The sequence below is a fragment of the Ciconia boyciana genome, chromosome 13 (genome assembly GCF_034638445.1).
Source record: "Ciconia boyciana chromosome 13, ASM3463844v1, whole genome shotgun sequence".
In the NCBI taxonomy this organism is placed as follows: domain Eukaryota; kingdom Metazoa; phylum Chordata; class Aves; order Ciconiiformes; family Ciconiidae; genus Ciconia; species Ciconia boyciana.
In genome coordinates, this window is record NC_132946.1 from 19,535,175 (window position 1) to 19,554,856 (window position 19,682).

The 19,682-nt window shown below is 37.8% G+C and overlaps 2 protein-coding genes across 7 annotated transcripts in view; one reads left to right on the top strand and one right to left on the bottom strand.

The window, feature by feature from the left end:
- Window positions 1-9,274, top strand: part of TMEM204 (transmembrane protein 204) — a 31,811-nt gene extending 22,537 nt beyond the window's left edge. Inside the window, exons 3-4 of one of the 2 annotated variants that reach the window (XR_012044886.1) lie at window positions 4,282-4,505; window positions 7,198-7,306. Coding sequence is in view for 1 of the 2 variants with exons in the window: in XM_072877798.1 (XP_072733899.1) it covers window positions 7,198-7,442 (245 nt within the window). In the remaining variant the exon portion in view is untranslated. Of the gene's footprint in view, window positions 1-4,281; window positions 4,506-7,197 lie in introns of both variants that reach the window. The other variant, XM_072877798.1, reaches the window with a different exon arrangement.
- Window positions 1-19,682, bottom strand: part of IFT140 (intraflagellar transport 140) — a 91,904-nt gene that overhangs the window by 40,955 nt on the left and 31,267 nt on the right. For 4 of the 5 annotated variants that reach the window (XM_072877792.1, XM_072877791.1, XM_072877793.1 and 1 more), the window contains 6 exons: window positions 19,011-19,138; window positions 17,211-17,328; window positions 16,618-16,745; window positions 13,899-14,046; window positions 12,184-12,315; window positions 9,683-9,879 (listed from right to left, as the gene is read on the bottom strand). In XM_072877792.1, the coding sequence (XP_072733893.1) occupies window positions 9,683-9,879; window positions 12,184-12,315; window positions 13,899-14,046; window positions 16,618-16,745; window positions 17,211-17,328; window positions 19,011-19,138 (851 nt within the window). The remainder of the gene's footprint in view (window positions 1-9,682; window positions 9,880-12,183; window positions 12,316-13,898; window positions 14,047-16,617; window positions 16,746-17,210; window positions 17,329-19,010; window positions 19,139-19,682) is intronic. The other variant, XM_072877794.1, reaches the window with a different exon arrangement.

The following is a 19,682-nucleotide window of genomic DNA, read 5'->3' on the forward strand; positions in this document are numbered from 1 at the left end:
TAAACTTGTTAAACAGTGCTCTGCACCTCCCTTTGAAGATTTCCAGCCAACATAAAGTAGAATTCACTGCCTTACGCTGACTAAATATCCGAACCTTATCAAGTTAAAGACAAAGAGGGACTGACAAATGCAAAGAACACAAGTGGAAAGCCACTGTAATTCAGTGGTGAAAGTGAAGGACAAGAGGCTCTTATTGCCCCTGAGAAGCTTTGCTACTCATAACTTGTTTAATTCTAAGAGATGTTACATTCTACCAAAATCCTTGGAAGGAAATTTTTATTGTACTCAGCAATGTACAACTGAAAACTCAAAGGCCACTGAAGTCTCAGTGGCATTATAAACCAAAGGAAGCATACTTCTACAGCCTTCAGCCTGGTACTACAACGAAGAGCACACAACTATTACAGAAGCTCCACATTTGCCTTGCACTGTAACAACTCTCTTGTGCCAAGCTGACACAGGAAAAGGTGTTAATTGATTAATCATTTACATAAGTCTTATAGCAATCACACTTCAGGAATCTGTCTCACTGATAAATACAGTTGAGCTCCTGCAAGCAGCTTATTCAGGCTTCTGACTCACTGTAGCTAAATCTTTCCCTGTAAATGTTTACAGGGTGTGTAGAGAAGGGGGGTGAAAAATTTCCCCTCTCTGTTTGCAGTTTTGCTGCACAAGCGTGGGTTGTGAATTCTGAACAACAGTCTGGCTGCTCTATTTTCCTTCTTCTCCCTCTTGCTGGCAGCAATAGTCATCCTGTAGGACAAGCTGTAAGGAGGAGGATTATAACTCCCAATATAGACCTTCTACCAACCCAGGAAAAACATAATATAGATTTTTTCAACTGTACTATCAATGTACTAATAAGAAGGAGGAATGCGAATCAAGGGGTGTCTGGGGAAAAAACAAAAACAAAACAAAACAAAACTATCACAGAAGTAAAAAAGTGACTGAGAGTTCTTCTAAAATGCTAAAAATCTGTAGTTGGCTTGCAGCCAGCTACAGTCAAACAGGAAATTCAGTATACAGATCTGAAATGTAAGTTCAAAAAGCAACATTCTCCCAACCCACCCCCACTCACAGTCAATACTGTCCCAACCAAAAGTCCTCCTAGTGAATTTGTTATCTGTTTCCTTCCCCAACGGAAAAGTCCCCCCCCCCCCCCAGGCTTGTTTTGCTACAGATGGGAAACAACTAGAGATAAACAGCAGCTCTATGGGAAAATAAAGTACTTTAAGTAATCTCATCAGGATTTTTAATAAAGATGTGGCCTCTGTGCAGACTTTAGACAATACACAATAAAATGATCAGAAATTGATTGATGTACATAATGAGATTAATTCAGGGAAATTCAGCCGTGCATCTAAAAGTCTTGTCATCACTACGAAACAGAAATGAAAACCAGATGAAAAATGTTTAATATTTTCATAACTAAATTTAAAGAAATATTTCCCATCTGCAGCCCTCCTCAAACTGTATTGTAAATTAAGAGGTCAAGAAGACTGATGGTAAGTAGAGCAATTTTCTGGTTATTTTTTGTAGAGTTACCCATGGGAAATAGTCTGGGAAGCAAACTGTCTCCCTCCAGGTATTTTATTGGAATACTGAAACTAAATTCAGACATTGTTGTCAATGTTACAAGTATCTATCTAAAAAGTGAAAAGTCACCACAGTCAGTTTTAGTCATGGAGACAGAAGCTATTCTTCATACAAGGCTAATTTTTATAGGTGTACTTCTAACTGTTCTGAATACAGAGCCAAATTCTGCATTGGTATATTTACATTAACAACTGAGGTTTGTTTTTTTTATACACAAACATATATATTAAAAATATCCATATTACACAATCATCAGTAGGAGTAGAATTCCAGCACTGTTTTTCCTACACTAAATTCTCACAAAAGTGATACACTAATTGAATATTTTACAATATTCAAAGGCAACAAATTAAAATGTTGTCAAATATTTCCTAATGCTAATAACACTCACAGTGAAGGCAGTAAGCAAAACAGGAGATACCAATATAATGAAAATACACTACTTTAGCTATGTTAGTAAAAGTAAAACATTAGTCAAACTTCAGTTTCATTCTCTCTCCTTACAGAAACTGAGTATTATTGCATCAGTACACTATGGTTTGTAACCAAATGGTACACACGTAATTATTCGTAAGGTTTCATCCAAACTAGGAAGACACCATTCCTCAGATACATCCATATAACGGGGGGGGGGGGATTAAAAATCTACTTTCCCTAAGAAAGAGGAACCACTGAAGGAGAAGGGCCAGGCTGGCACAAACAAGTGAATTGAATGTGTTTGCCCAGTCATTTAGAAAACAGACTTGCTGCTAAGTGTTCCATCTCAATTCTTGGCTGGCGTACAACAAGACCACTCTAAGGGCAAGGAAAACATAAGTAGCACACTGGAACACTTTGCTTCAAGAAGTCTAATTTTGATTAAGTTATTACAGACAAAATCTCTCCCAGCAAACTTTGGGGGTTTTCACACAACATCTTTGCAAAAGCAGCATTCATTGAAGTTTAAATATCATCCTATGCAAACTCAAGTCTTTTTGGATCAATATGATTTCTTCACCCTTTGCTCTTGATTTCCTACATTTATAAATCCAATATCAGGTCATGCTAATATGAAATAAGAATACTGGAAAATAATATTCACAGTGACATTTTTATTCTGGAGCTCACTTACACTGGCAGAACTGTAAAACTAATTGTGGAAACTCTACAGTAACACGCTTCCAACTCTCCCACCTCTGTCATGTTTTTCTCTTTTCTTGAATGTCAGTTCCTGTCTAGCCTGCAGCAAAGCCTTCCAAACTAAACAGATCCTACATTTCTCACTCAAGAGCTCCAGTGACTCACTCCTGCTACCTGCCAAGTCAGGGAGATCTCAAACCCATTATCTCCCAGTTCCCCCCGACTCAGACACTGGCACAGAACTGCAAAAGGAGAAAAAGCCACTTGCATGACTGGCTGCTCATCTGATCAGAGTTCAGGCAAAGGGCCTGTGAAGGGAAATAGTCTTGCTAGCATAGATAGTTTTCTTTTGGGACCTGTAAGGAAGCCTTAGTGCTTTTCCCTAGTTGATAATTTCTCCATCGGATGGAAGGGAGCTCATGAAGGTGGCTGGTCTAGCATGAAGATGTGTAGCCATTTAGGACAGTAATCAACCACAAGTGATACATAAGCAAGAAAGAAAAAGCTAAGTAATTTAAAGGTGGGTGTTTGGAAAAAAGTTTAAATATTGAAAATATTCCTACAGCGTTTATTTACTTCTACTGTGCCATAAAGGAATGTGTATAGACCTTTGCTTGCCTTGGCTGCTTGCCTTGGCTAAGTGAGCAAAGAATGGGGCAAAACTCATGCCCAAGGGAGTACAGCACTCACACACACCAGGAACCCTAAAGGTTTTTCCCAGCAGGTTTGCACAAGCAGACCTGACTTTCAGTAAGGAAATTAGAAGTGCTAATCATCCATTACTTCTCTAAGCTAGAGATAACGCTAAATACCTGTAAACCTGCAGTGGGAAAGCACCAGTCACGATTCAGTAACTGGAAATTAAGCTGCAAGACACAACATAGCATCAGGATTACTCTGTGTAACTGGTGTTCCTCAACCTAGGTCCCTCTGCCACGAGAGCCTCAAACAAATAATGCAAGATAGTGTAAAGTGGACCGTTGTTCATATTTATAACTGTCCCTTAGAGTTATCTGTAAGCAGGCACTGGTACAAATAGCTTAGGTTCAAAGTTCTTCCTGCGTAAGGTTTTATGATGTGCTTCACACATTTTTTAAATTTATTTAATGCTTTTTGGATTCCCTGTGAAAGTGTATGTGAACTGGAAAAGAGTTCTGAAAGGAAAACTGAAAAGGAAAAGTGACTACACAAAGTTTTGTCACATGCCAGACTCATCAGTAAAATGGGTCTCTTGATTTGTACCTCACTACTCCCCTTCCTGCAAATTTTAAACCAGAAGAAACAGGTCCACAACTTGGCCGCAGGAGGTGCAGCCTCCCTTCCTCTCCATTTCCTACGTTTATAAGAAAATTGGTATCTATCATCCTTTGATAACTGGACTGCAACCTATGGAAGACCAAAGCACTATCAGTGTTTATCTGTATTATAAGACCTAAAGACCTCAATCGTAGACCTAGAGATACACATTCTCTATAAGCACATTGCAGCTAGCACACTCTGCTCCCAAAGCCCTGAAATACAAAACAAAACACAGGAGAAAATAAGTTTTATCTCTTCGTTCCACAGATGGGGAACCGAGCCATCTCAGAGGAGAGTTTAAAAAACCTGATATATTCCACAATACAAGATCTGATCTCCCCCTCTCTTCTCTACCAAGTGCCTCAGGACAAACTGAACTTGGAGAATGACACTGGAAATGAGGGAAAACTATTTTGTTTCCCAGCTCTGCTGCAATCTTCTTGTATGCTATTACTGCTAACAATAAAGAAATAAAGTCATACAAGACCCAGGTAACACCAAACAGCAAAGTCATGAGAATTCACAAGCAATTCAAGGAAACACCACAGAAAAGGAAGAGCACAATTAACTGTGGCTTTGGGGACAAAAGTAGTGTTCTGTGAATGCTGAAAAAACATTTGCAAACTTCAGTGAGGATTTTGAATGCACAAGGAGAGAACATTTCCACTTTCATGTGGTGATGAGCTAAGCATATGAATATACAGAAAAATTAACTCCTTCAAAGACAGATGATTTGCCTTCAACAGTCCATCCAAGGATGTAGATAACATCTGCCTGGCTTCAAGAGACCAGGATTTTAAAAAGCATGCGTAATCTGATATAAAGGCATGTCATCCAACAGCGATTACTGAAAAAAAATGAAGACTTAAGCTTAATTTGTCAAAAGCACAACTTCACAATTTTTCTACCTCAACTGTAACTCAGTATTTTTTTGAATAGGAGTCAAGAAGCAACTCTCAAACCTATATACTTTGAAATAATGCTAGATGACCACCTATGTATTAGGATCCCATCTCCAACTTGGCTAACATTAAAACCGCCTCCTAAGTAGGTCTGCAGGCTCAACTTGGAAGCGCTAGTGAACAATTATTGTACAGATCAGTGATTTCTGCAACTCAAGTCAATGTGCTCCATGTGGCCACATTTTTCCCAGATGAAACTTGTTCACTTATAACTAAGCTGAATCATTAAATAACTACTAGACTTACTGATAAAATCAAGGAGTTAACTGCTGTCCTTACAACTGACTCGACAGCCTAAAATGCATCCAGAGTACATTAGACTTTTTTCACAGCAAACGCTACTACAGAGTGGCAGAAGAGCAGGAAAGAGCTACTCCTCCTGTAAGAACCTATTTCCTCCTGATATATCCTTAGGAACAGATGCCTCACTTCAAACCCGCTCTGGTACATGCCATCTGTGGGACAGTGCTACTTCAGGAGGAGAAGGCGTAGCAAGCAACTGAGTTACAAACCACCTTCTAGGTAGACACAAGAGAGCTGAGGATGCCAGACATCTCCTGAATTAATACTCATTGATTGCTTGTTTTCTTAGGAGGGGGATTCGGCCTTCACATTATTGACTCTCAGAATAGTAAAAGTGTCATGCCTACTTAAGTAGTGATTGATTTTTCTTCTCCCACTTGTATTTAATTTCCCTCCTCTATTTTTTTTTACCTGTATATAATTTGTGTCTTTTCCATCTTCACTGCATTACTAGTACCCTTTTTAGAAAGAAACTTGTTACAATGCATACTCAGGATGTGCTCTTTCATGGAAAAATCAAGGACCAGAGCCAGGTGTAACACCATTTTAGAGCACTGCCATGTATCTCTGGGAACAGTGTTTGCAAGCAGCATGGCTAATTGAGAGAACAGCATGCAGCCACTGGGACTTACTTGCTCTTGACTTGTCCTTGCCCATGAACTTAGGAAGATGGTATCTAGAAATCCTCTGGCTGTTTATGGGACTTTGTTTATTCTACGCTTCCTTCATGAAGGGGTCCTTTTGTATTATGGTGGTGGTGAAGTGTGTAGGAGAACAAAGAGAAAACCTTTTTTCCGTTAGTGAGGCATATTTGCTTCTCTGTATGTTTGTTTCAATCTAATCACATGTATAAATTACTTCTCTTAAAAAGCTGAAAAGTAGTAGTTTTATTTGAGAGTAGGGACAGGAAGAGAGACTAATACAATAAACAGAGGGCAGAAAAGTAATTGTGTGTTGTTGATGCATTCTTCAGGGAAAGGACAGTCTTAGTAACAAAAAAGTAGGAGTCAAGGGATACTGATTCTGCCCCTTGTTCTAACATGGACCTCCTGCATGACTAGAAAAGTCACCCCACCTCATCTCTGAAATAACATTACTATTTATCAGTGGTGTCTACCAAAAAGATTGTGGAAAATACTTTTTTCAGTTTTTTTGCAAATCACACTGTGACATCTGGATGGAAATGCTAGACAAATGCATTATTTTGCATTTACAAATACATTTGCATTTGCAAATACAATATTACTCTAATATTACCTGCCTTTTAGGTAACTTACTACTGTGCTTAAAGTTAGGAAGGGAATGGAAACCTTGCCTTTGGTAGCTTCTGGAGGCATGATATTACTCCTGCCTCATAACACTTTTTTCCAGCATAGAAAAAGTAGGACCATGAAGTCCCATTTATTTCACCTTCCCTTTTTTTTAGGCTTCTGTACATTTTTTAAATTATCTCTGTAAGATATTTAGCTATTCATCATCTTTGCAGTTTACAATAGTGGCCTGCCTTAAATAAACATTTTAAAATTTCAGAATAAGTGTACCATATTCTGAATAAAAGATTTTCATTATTATTATCATTAATACACCAGTTTTCTGTGTTGGCAATGGGAATAAGAAAGAGAACATCTGTTTAAGTGGGACAAGAGGAGGGGGAAAAAAACCACAACGTAAAATACAGCTAAGTGGGAGTAAGAAATTTAAATCAGAGTGAACAGATTTAAACTTAACATTGAGATTCCATTTCAGGCACCCAGTCTTTGCATATACCATCATGCCCAAATATGCCTTCAAGAACACATACAGCACATCGTAATAGGGAAGCCTTTACAGACTCATGAACGTTGGCCTATGGCATCTTGCCACTACAGAAATTCAAGAGAATAACACATTAAAAATAATTCTCACATTCTCCTTGCAGGTTTTGTTCTGGTTATCGGATTGGTGACTTTCTACCGCATCGGACCATACACCAACCTCTCTTGGTCTTGCTATCTGAACATTGGAGCCTGTCTTTTGGCCACGCTGGCAGCTGCCATTCTCATATGGAACATCCTTCATAGGCGTGAGGACTGCATGGCGCCCCGGGTCATTGTCATTAGCCGTACCCTGACCGCTCGGTTTCGCCGTGGCCTGGAAAACGACTATGTTGAGTCACCGTGCTGAAAGAGTGGACTTGAAAGGGGAAAGATCTCCAAGGAGATCTGCATTGGAGTTGTTTTCTATAAATATATGCTATAATTTAAAACTAAGGGTTGAAAGACATCACAAAGCTCACTCTTGTGGGCAGAGGCCCTCAATTATTATTTGGATGGGCTCCATCTATATACATATGTATAAAACACATAATTTTATATACATATTATATTATATTGCCCTCTCCCTCTGCTGTACAGCACAGAATGTTGGATTGTCAGAATCCTGACAGAGCATCACAGTTACACATCAGCAGGGTCAGCTGTAGCAGACACAGAGTGTATGCAATGAGAATATAGAAGAGAGGCAACCAAACACATTTTCTCTGTCTGCATAAAGTTATCCTGCTCCCTAATAATAATGTAAAAAGCTATAGGAGACCAGTGACAACAGCTTTGGAGTTAACAGACAATCTCAGTAAGCAGAAAACTCACAGTAGAATTAGTGATTATTTTAACAGCTGTTTAAATTTCATGAATCTTTAGTCCTTCCATTCACCCCTCTTCAAGGAACTTCTCATTAGCTGCAACACCTGCTCCCCAGCCACAGCATAGCCCAGACAGTAAAAAGCAAAAGCAACTCTAACCATTCTAATTGTAAAGTAAGGGAATGCAGAAGAATTAAGTTGCATTTTTTCAGACACTTCTTTTGTATACGGAGACAAAGGTTTGGGTTTATCCTATATGTAAACAGACATGCCATTAAAAATGAAAAGGGTACGCAGCTAGAACAGGCCCTACATGTCGCTGAAAAGTCTACTTCAGTGTTACACTGAGGGCAGGTATCTACACAATAAGGTTACCTGGGCTCCCTAATAATCACAGATACTATTAACTTACATTGTTGGAAATGATTATTAAGAACAGATATTTCAGCCCAAATTAATTTCTTTTCTTCCCAGTCTCCTTTAACATTTGCTGTGACATTTTCAGATTAGAGTGCTATGTCAGGACACCCAGCTCTGCCCAGCAATGCTCAGAGGCACATAACACAGTGAATATTGGAGAATATAACTGCCACTCAAGCACCTGAATTGGAGAATAAGACCCATATACAGGAATTAAGCATGAGATTTAAAAAAGACCTGCCTGGTAACTTAATATGGTAATGAAATGAAAATAATTAGTACCTTTGGAATTAGGCATAATGTTTATAAGCCTGACTGAGAAGCACATGGCCTCACAAAAGTCATGTGCACCTAACTTTCAGGAGGAAAAACAACAGGAACTAGAAGCAATGACAGATGTTTAAAACCTCTAAGGATGCTACTCTGAGCACAGTTACTGATAGGTTTGAAGGACCATGAGCTGCGAATGTTACAACTTCTTTAGGACTGTTGTGTCACTCCCAGCTGAGTACACTGCTTTTCTTCTTTATCATTATTTCCACTATACTTTTCCACACTTTGTTAAAATGTGATCATCAAGCTGGCTCTTGAGTTCTGTTCTGCACTCAGTTCTGATGTAATAAGAAACTCAACCCCAACCGCTGCTCTGCACCATGTTCAAAGTGAGCAACACTCTGCAGAGACTGATGCTCTAGAACAACTGCATTGTTCTAGACTATCAGGGTAGAATACCATAAAGCTAACAAAGAGTTTCTTCTAGCAGTAGGTTTGTAAAAACCAACTAAGATTTGTATTCATTTGCCTGCATTACTTTCTGGAAAATCTTTTCTAGAAATAATATGCTATGATTAATTGCAGGGTTTTTTAAAAATAAAATATTGGAATATTTAAAATACATTATATTATTTCTTCTAATATTACAATACCCATATTATAATAATGTACATTTAAATTTAAAAATCAGCTATGTGGTCAGTAAATTTATAATACGTGGTATTACTGTGATTAATTTAGATGTATAAATAAAGTTGTGAATGTTCATTTTCTTCTAGTGATAACGTGAGATTTTTGCCATTCAGACACAGAATAAGGTTGCTTGTTATCAATCTTTTTTTCCCATTTAGTAAAAAAGAATCCACAGAGCTTGCAACATCTCGTAGACAAAGAATAAGCAGAGAATACATTAAAACATCTGTAAGATAAAGATATTTCATCCTGTTAAAAATGAAAGGGAGAATGAAATCAGAGAGGGAAAATGTCATGAGAATATGTCATGAGAATTTAGGAGGATCAAAACTTCATACAAACTTTTAACAAAAACAGACTGTATCCATAAAGAAATACATACAAATATTTACAATACCTTTTTATCAGCTTGATGGATTTGAAGGCCTCATCCATGTCTCCAGCAGTCAGATAGAAGCTGAAGTTCAGCATGGCATCCTGGGTAGTCTTATCACAGTCTCCTAATCCAATGAAATCTCTCATGGGTCTTCTCGCAACCATCTGAGACACCTTTATTGAGCCAGACTCTGATTGTCCTTTCTCAGCTTCTCCTGGCTACAATGAAAATGTTATCATTTAGGTATCAAGTAGGTTGAAACTTACTCCTTTGTACATATAATTAATTACATTATTTCCTCTACAGTCCAAGCTTTCTATTTCTGCAGGACCATGATCAATAGTGACAATAATTGCAATGTTTCAGAACTTCCTAGAAAATGCCCCAGAAGAGATTAGCATATCATAATGAACAATCACAGTACGTCAGTGATAGTTTGGAGACTGGTAAAATACCACAGGAGAGGCAGCCTCCTATTATTATAGTCATAATTTTTATTATTTTATATATTATATTATTATTCTTATAATAAGCAACTATTATTTTAAGTCCCCAGATTTCTGGAGATTTCAGATGAACATTTCTCTAAGGCTAGTCTCTTCTCAAAAATGAGTCTGCTGTTCTGAAAGTTTAACTATATAGACCCAATTCTTTTATTCCTGCCTTCATGCGAAGCTTATGAATCCTAAAGCTCAGATTCAAACCCTTCCCCATACAATTAGCAGTTCTGGAGCCTCTGGAGCTTCAGTGATACTTTCACCAGTCATTGAAAGGCAGCTCAAAGCAATTTAACCATTATTCAGAAAAGGAATAAAGTCAATCATCAATATCAAATGATCCATCTAGAGTGTAATAAGGAAACTTTCACAAGCCAAACACAGTGGAAGATCATCTGAGTCATGAAGGACACCAAATTTCACATATACTTTACCTCAATAGTATAGTTAGAGGAGATAACTAAATAGTAAGGTTTACAGAAGCCAATAAAAATAGTATTATATTATTATACTATGAAAGTATTAGATACAGTAAAAGACAGAAATCAAAAGTGCAAATGTATTTGACTACAATTTGGGGAATTTCTTGAACCAGGACAGAAAAGACATTATAATGAATAAGGAGAAACCCTGGAATGAAACCTGGTCAAAAGAGACTTGTTGCATCAACTCAATTTGCTATATTTAAAGCAGCTTTGTTCATATACTAAATCATGTTTCCAAAATGAATTATTATGCAACAAGTAATTTAGTCACTAAGATACAGTAACCTATTGAGGGAATAAAATGGAAACAGAAGAGAGAAAGGCAGACAATGAAGGAAGAGGAGCAAAATAATGCAGATACTTACAGGTTTATAGACACATCCCCTCCGAAAAAACAACTAATAGCAGCAATAATCCATACAGAGTTAAAAGAAAAAAAAAGACATAATATCAAAGTAAAATAGCATGAGACATGATGGGGAAAGTGTTAAAAGAAAGACTGGAAAATGCAGCGGATCATGTTTGACCTTTCAAATTAAGGGAAAAAGGAAATTAAATAGAGTGCAACTCTAAAAGCTAGATCTGCACAGGAAGAGTGACAATAGTCAGTTCTTTGGAAGGGGGCTAAATTGCAAAGTACTGCTCTGAATCTAAATATATTAAGGAGAAAAACATCTAGATACATTCTCCCTGTTTAACACTGCTCCTAAACTACATGAAATTAGATTTACGTGATCACGTTGGTCTGTCTTATTCAGAAGACTTAGAGGATTAGCAGTCTCATTGAGTTCCTGCAGATTTTACAAAAATGCATGCCTTGGTAGAATAAACAGAATCTGTTAAGCTCCCCCTACAAGAAGGGAGCCATGTAAATCACCATCTTAACAGGCACTAAGAAACTCAGGTCAGAGCTTAACCAGAAAACCTATCTGTACATAACAGGCTTTATTTCTTCCAGTATGCATGGTATTATTTACCTAAGACACAAACAATTTTGGATTCACATTCAAGTTTAAGAAGTTAAAGCAGGCATTCCTGGTATTTGTAGCACGTAGGTATTTGGTGATAGTTCAAGATGAGTATTCTTGCTCTCTTTGGTATTCCATGGGGATTAAGCTCAATTCCAAGAAGGAAATGGGTTGCTTCTGCTGAAGTTAGTAGGAAATGTCCCCTCTTATGGCCTATGTAAAGTTGACACACACACCCCCCTTACTTGCAATAGGCACGGTGACTAAATAAAGTAGAAAGAATTTTTTTCACATCCCTTTTTCAGTTGCATTCCCTGGTAATTACTGTGTCTCCTATGCTCTACGTCGCATCCAGTTTGCAATACCCATGAAAAGCCAATTCAGTACAATTTCCACAATACTGCCAGGTACACCCACATTAGAATTATCTTTATATCATTTCTACATGTGATGCAGCAACTGCCATTGGAGTTGTTCTACTTACCCCAGACTCAGTTTGGTTAAATTTGATCCCTACACAATGAAAAGTCTGAACTTCTGGGAAGGGAAGGAACTGTGCAAGATTTCCTCACCTTTTTTGCAAAGTAATAATTTGGCACCTCTATGCCCAGAAGAACCTGGTAGGATGAAGGCAATGGAAAACTGTCCTGAAGCAAAAGGCCGTGCTCTTCAGTACTGAAGAATGATATAATCCAAGCATCCATCTGGAAAAGGAAGCAAAGCATTGTTTTGTTTTTATTCTACAATATCCTTCTTTCATTTTGTTTTTATTTTCCATTTTCACTTGGCAGAACCTTCTCTTGAAAATAATGTGACATATACATTCATATGCACACACCTGCTGGAGAGGGCAGAACTGCATGCTCCCTCCCTATAGTAAGTAGCCAACAACTCATTGTACATTACAGACTGTGTTCCTACTGCAAAGGGACCTCCACCTCTGCCTTTCAGGAACCAACTTCACCGACCATAAAGAGGGAAGTCCCTGGCCACAGACTGCTGCTCTAGAAGTCTCTCTGACAGAGCTGACTCAGGTCAAAGAAATACTCCCAACTGTTTTCAACAATTTATCTTTTTTAAATACTATATTATTTCTATTATAATTTCAGCAGCTCACTGACTGCTTTGAGTTCCCGGGAAATATATCAGCCATTTAAAAATAGTTTCTGTAACATCTTACATATTGACCTGACTCAAGTCAAAATGAAGCATTTATTTCCAACTGAAGTTAGTCAGACTTCTCATTTCTTAAAGGATAAGCACACAGTTAAAAGTTCTGTTGAAAGGGCCAAAAAGTTGCACTCCTGTTATATCTTTTTATTTTTCAACTTTATGTAGAAGCCAAACATTTTTACTTGTTTACATTAGGAATATTAGGTTGAAGTGTTCTTCTATTTGCTAGGAGACCCTAGCAAGGCCTTTTGAGACATTCCTGTTCCACTCCTCCTTTCTACATTGATCTTCCCATTATTTTTCTAAGGTTGTTTTAACCAACAAAAGAAACAAAGAGCTTTCCATCTCTAATTGGAAGAGGTTTCACTGAAATAATGCACGAATCGGAAAACTTTAAATCAACATGCACATTTCAAATCAATGGAATATTTATGAAGGACAGGCAGTTCTGTACAGATGAAATAGTAAGGACTGCTACAAGCATATTAGCAGGAGAAGCAGGGAAGAATTGTTGGTCTGATGAAAGAAATCTTTGAGTAGATCATTTCTGATCAACAAAAACAAAATCTTTTTTCTAATGTAAAAAAGATAGTAAATGATAATTTGGGAAGTACCATAGATACGTACAATGTCTGTCCAGAAAAGCAGAAGATGGTAAGAACTGGGTGGCAAGAGTGTACTTCACTGTTCACCTTAACGGTTAGGGTCCCTGTTAGTCTATCAAATTAATTCTTGCTGCTAAAAGTGGACTCAAGATATAAAATCTGCATTTTTTTAAAATAAGTATCAAACTTCTAGATTATCAATTCACCCAATAATGTCACTTGAAAAACTGTAGTCCAGATACAAGCTTGCATTATGATCATCCTCAAAATTCTAGCATAGATAAAGAAATTGCTTCTTTTTCCTCATCGCTGTATGCAAGCTAGGGCTAAAACAGAAAACTAGTGACTGCCTGAAGCCACAGACACCAAACAGGTAGTTTCACTACTTATTTTTGTACAAGCTAATGTATACTACCTACTCCCACATCCTTAATGAAGGACAAATGATTTATTACTTGGACAGGGAGAACTCCATGTAAGGCAAGGTAAAACAAACAAAAAGACCATACTGTGCTCTCAGCTTGGTTTTCCTTCTGGTCTGGAGATCGTAGGCCTGTTTCAAGAATTGCTTCACATACAAAAAGTCTTGGTTCACTCTGGTCCCAGAAATGGCAAGCAGGGATGTGACTGTGCAACTCTGGATACTCCACAACAGACCTACCAAAAGACGAGAAAAAAAAATGTAGAAAGGGAGACAAAATAATTCTAGCCCATTCAGTTGCATGAATGTAAATAAAGGACTAACCAAGCGATAAGTTTCAGATGATCATCAGTTATCTATACCAGTACCTCTCCATTGTAACATTAACCATATACATCTTCCTACCTCTTAATGCTTTATACATGGCAATGCCACTTTTAGTTTGTTCTGTATACATTAACCATGACTATAGGACAAAGCATTTCAGTAGAAAAAAAAGCTGGTACTGCCACAAATACAAATAGGCACCCAAAATCTGCCTCCACTGAGATTACATGTCCTACAGAAATACTTGAGCATTCTTCAAGTGATCTACCTCAGCGACTGCTACCAGTGTAGGTACTGTAACACAAGGACTACCTCAGCTCTGTCTTCTTGTGGGTTTTACAGCCTGCCCCAAGGTGCTTATTGCCAGCACCGCTAGAAATGCCCAGCTAGGTTAAAGATAGCTTAAGTACACTGATGTGCATTTAGACAAGCAGTGCAGAGGGAGTTTCTAGTACATATGCATCACGTTCAAATCCAGCTAGGCAGCGGCCATAAGAGACCACAACTAGACAATTGTGATTAAACTGATGGCGGAAAAAAAAAAAATTAGTTTATGTTCTCAGGCAACAGATCTCTCTCTACTGAGAGTTCAGCAAAGAGACCTGGGCATGCAGCATGATCAATGCTTTGAACTGCTGAACTTCTCAGTGCTGAGGGAAACTCCAGAACTGCATCTGAATGTGACCTACAGCTGGGGGACTTCAGTCTCTAGATATGCCACAGTTCATTCCCTCAGTACTGTGCTTGAACTTAGTACTGTGTATGAAGAATTCCGAGGCACTGTGAAATAGCACATGAAACACAAGGACAACCCCTGCAGCCTTAGGAAAGCCACTCTCTGGCAGCAGTTTAAATAAGAAACATTTTACTGCCTCCTTCAGGCATTTAAATACTATTTCAGTGCTGGCCATGTTAAGACTTTAGACACACAAAATCAGACTATTTTAGCAATGGCTTAGGATTCTTCTGAAAAATACAGAATATAAATAGATGTCAAATTTTAAAAGAGAGAGAAACCAAAGACATCATTAAAATATTTTTCTCATTTGCTGTCACCACTGAAGGGTGGACTTTGTGGGGAAGACTGGAATAGGGCTGGAAGGCAAATTAAGGGAGAGATTCAAAGGGATGCAGAAACACACAATGTCCTATCCATGCCACTGAATTCAAAATAAATTACCTGCAAACTGAAAAATCAGTACTGTGTAAAAAAAATTGAGAGTGTTTAGATTCTGCCTCAGGAAGAGAGGGAAAGAGAAGGGGAAGAAGTGTAGATTATTATTTTCTGGTGAGTTTACTCATTCCAATTTCAAGATACTCTAAAATGAAGCACAGATAAATGGATTATTTATGCCGACACCATCTAGCATTTAAATATTAGTGAAATAGTTTTACTAGTTTGTGGTGGCCCCTGTTGGGCTACTCAAGATACTACACTTGAAAACAACTTTCTCACTACTCATTATTACAGTTTGCATAACTGACCAAGACATAAGGCCCCAAATTTGCACTGCCCTTAGTTTTTGATGAGCTGGGTAGTTTCTTCTGTTTTTCAGTGATAAGGAGAGCAAATGCTTTTTTGCTTATAATATCTATAGCAGAAAGCTGCTAAAAAAGCAAACCATCTTCTATTCTAATGCTGTTTTTTCTTAAGAAAAATACAGTCAGAAAACTTATTGTAAAACCAGATTGGAATTTGTACCCTAACATTCCACTGTACTTCCATGAGAATTCCTAGTTCACTGCATTTTGCTGCCTCACTACTAGGATTTCTAATGTATTTGCCACAGAACAGCTTGTATGAAAACAAAGCTGTCAGTTCTAAATAGACATTTCATGAGTTTTTATCCATACAAAACATCCTGTACTGGACTTAAAAATTAACTTTTTTCCTAGGAGGAGATTCTGAATGTCCTCTTTTCAGTTCCTACCCCGTAAACTCTTCATGGAAGAGCAGCTTTCCAAGATTTTTCTTTATTTTAAGATCAGGATCCTGATTCCAGTCATATAATACCTCTACGCATACCCCCCTAAACACCCAATCATCCTCCTCTCAGAGACCTCTTGAGCAAGATATGGCTCCCACATATCTAACAACACTCACTGCATTTCTCTTCTATGAATTTGTCCAATACCTCCATGAACCCTTCCTTCATCATCTATCACTTCCTTTGGCATGGAGTTCCTTAGCTCAGCTGCATGTTGTCTGAAGAACCGCTTCCTCCTGCTTATTTTGAGCTTGCTTTCAGATACCTTCATTTGACACTCCCTAGTTCACGTATTGGAAGAGACAGGGATGCAGGCTGATCGACATACAATGCACCAGTTTTAATTAATTCTTTAGAAATAAAATTATTAAATTCGTACAAGCTCCTACACAAAGACAGAGGAATGCCAGCATCAAGGTGTTGCTTGTCTTCATAGAGCAGATTCCTATCTTAAATCCACAAGTAATACTTCTCAAAATAAAAGCTTCTTACTTGTCAATGCCTTTTCCAGAAGAAAGCTTCTCTCTACCATTTCCCTGTTCAGCCTTGAAATCAAAGAGTGTAACTTTGTCCGTTTCAACATCATAGAAACAGATCTTGGAATCAATGTTCCCATCTGCCTGCAAGAAGGGAAAACTAAAGTTGCTGAAGCATGCAGTCAAAAAGAAAAAAGGTAAAGTTCAGATGATATGTTTATCTTATGTGATTCATGCTCTCAGTTTTGTTTGCTGGTATTCACACAAGAACGTTCTTTAGAAGAAATATCAGAAAATTTCTTGCTGTTTTTCTATTCTAGCAAGTTAGCCTTTGATTTCTTTGAAATGCTAAGTAGCAGCTTTTGTAACTGAAATATTTCTTCCTTTTCTGGGTTGTTCTTCTCACCACATGTACGAAACCCTACCATACCTTAATTTTAGCGTTTAGTTACATGCTTGGACATGACATTTCAAGACCCAATACACTGCATAGAACATATATGTTTATTTCCGAGAAGCGAATCTTGTGTTTTCAGTAATCGTCTTGAACTGCACCAGTATTAACTGATGGTCAGGTCCTAGGGTGGTAAGTGAAGAGCTTTGCCTCACCTTGCTAACAAGGATGCTGACTTTATTGCCATTAGCATTGCACTTGACAGAAGCAATGCCTCCAAGGCCAGGAAACAGCTCAGAGAAATTCTTGCTATTGCAGTGCACTTTTGCCTCTCTGTGGAAAGGAATAAACTTAAATCATATGGTGGCAAGCAACTGGCAATATGCATCAGCCAAAACATTTTTCAGATTATGCGCAAGACTTAAAAACAAACTATTTCTACCTTATGACACCACTGCCCCAGACTCCAGCTTCCTCTCCAGAGAATTGCTGCGACCTGCCTTTCTTTCAGGAAGAAGTTAATGAGACAGTCTTTCCTCAATGAATCAGCAAGAATAAACTTCAGTGCTCTTACAGGATTCCCAAAACAGGGCTACACAGCAAGAACATACTATCAGAATTTTGCATTTAGAGGCCTGTTTTTCCTATGTAAGTTGAACAGTACCATGAATGTTGAATATAGCCCATCACATAGAAGTTCTGTGTATGGAAAACACACTGTGGAGCAGAACTAAAGAAATGTCACTGGGGAGGTGGTATTTATATCATCTTACTGGTCACTTTCCCTCTGTACATAACTTCCAAAAGACTGTATCATTCACACTTAACACCCACCCTTGCCCTCGCTCCCCGCTTTTTTTATTATCTCAAAAGAATCTTACTACCAGTATAGATTCAAACCCAGCAATCATTCAACAACAAAGAGGACAAATCTCATTAATCAAAAGAATGCAACAGAAAGAAGCGACAGTAATTTAGACCCATAATACGATCCCATGAAAAAAATATTTGATTCTGTAATAACAACATTCTTGGGTTACATGTTTAGACCTCTCATTTATTCTAAGCCAACTATGCTTGCTTTGAAATTAAAGAGCACTATACTGTCATCATTTGAGAAGGGGTATTTTCATTACTAGCCACAAAAATTTAACATAGCATGCAAGAGTTAAGCTACTTTTTCTCCACTATCAAACATCATAATCCAATACTTGTGCTAGTTACAACCTGCCCAAATCCAATAACCTTCAAATTGTGTCCCATGCAGAATTTGTGCCATCTCAACACGGGTAACGAGTTTCCAAGTGGGTAACTAACTAGACTTCAGCATTCATCTGGTGACAGTATGTAAGGAAGAACAGAATCCATTTTACTCTTGAGGTTTTTCAGGTTTTCAAAATTACATTTGTCATTAGCAGATAAATTTTCCAACTGAAAGTCATGTCAGGCACATAGCTTTTTCATGCCACAGTTGTTTATCAGCATGGGAACATACAGTAAAGTCTGAACAAAGTCAAGTAAACTTCTCTCTCAACCTAAACAGGAGGAAGAACAGAATGTCCACAATTCTAGGTTCACTTCCTCCATGGATTCACTGAATCAAGTTTGTTGATTTATGAGGAAATACAAGATCCAGCATTTTTTTTTTTCTTTATTTCAACTCTTCTGAGATTAAGGTCTTGGTCAAGTTATCAGCAGAAACATGTGACATCCTTTTTCTTGATCCTCCATAAATTCTCCACCCATTTTCAAATACACACAAATATCCCTCACAATATCCTCTTTTAAAATCATTATTATGATTATTATTACTCATCCCATGACTTGTCTAATAATTCTGTGGCTCTTCCCTTGCTTTAGGGATAGGTCATCAGTTCACATAGGCTGCATGTATTGTCTCAAGATTCAAAGTGGCTATCACTTTTCATCAGATCAAAACCAACTAAAGATTCCCCCCCTCCCCACAAAATATATGCTGAATTATAAACAGATGTTTTTAAAAGGCTTGTTAATACCTGCGAGAGAGATCAAAGATTTTAAAGTGAGCCAAATCAGTTCCCACAGCCAGGAAATTTCCACAGACATCCAAGAGGCACGGATTCCCCTCTGCTTCAGAGAACACCAGCAGCTGTTTAACTGTGCCCTGAGAAGAAACGTATAAACACCAGGTTTGTGTGTTCAGAGTCTAACTAGAAGGGACTTATTTTGTCACCAAGTTAAGTAACTAACTGCTGTACTTCTATGTTAGACAAATCACTACCAGCAAAATGAGAGAAAGTACACACACACAGTCTCTACCAATGTAATCTGTGTTTCAGGTTGAAAACTGGATGTATAGCCTCCAAAAAAGTCAAAATTTAGAGGTATGTTTCTGCAACAATTTCCTCTTCAATAATACAACTTTTTCCAACTAAGATGGATACAGAAATACAGGTCCCTGAAGGTCCTTTAATATACAGCTGCAAAAATAAATATATGAATTAAATCAGTCTTTATTGTGATAAATCCCACCCATTCTTGAATACAAGATTTATTTCTTAAATAAAATTATGTATCATAGAACTCTGATAATTAGATTTCTCTTTTTGGTTCTCATGGACTAGCAGACGCTGCAAAGGTTAAGCGAAAGATTTTGCAGGAACACACAAGAATGTGCAGGGGGTATTCTTCTTTGTCTTATACGAATA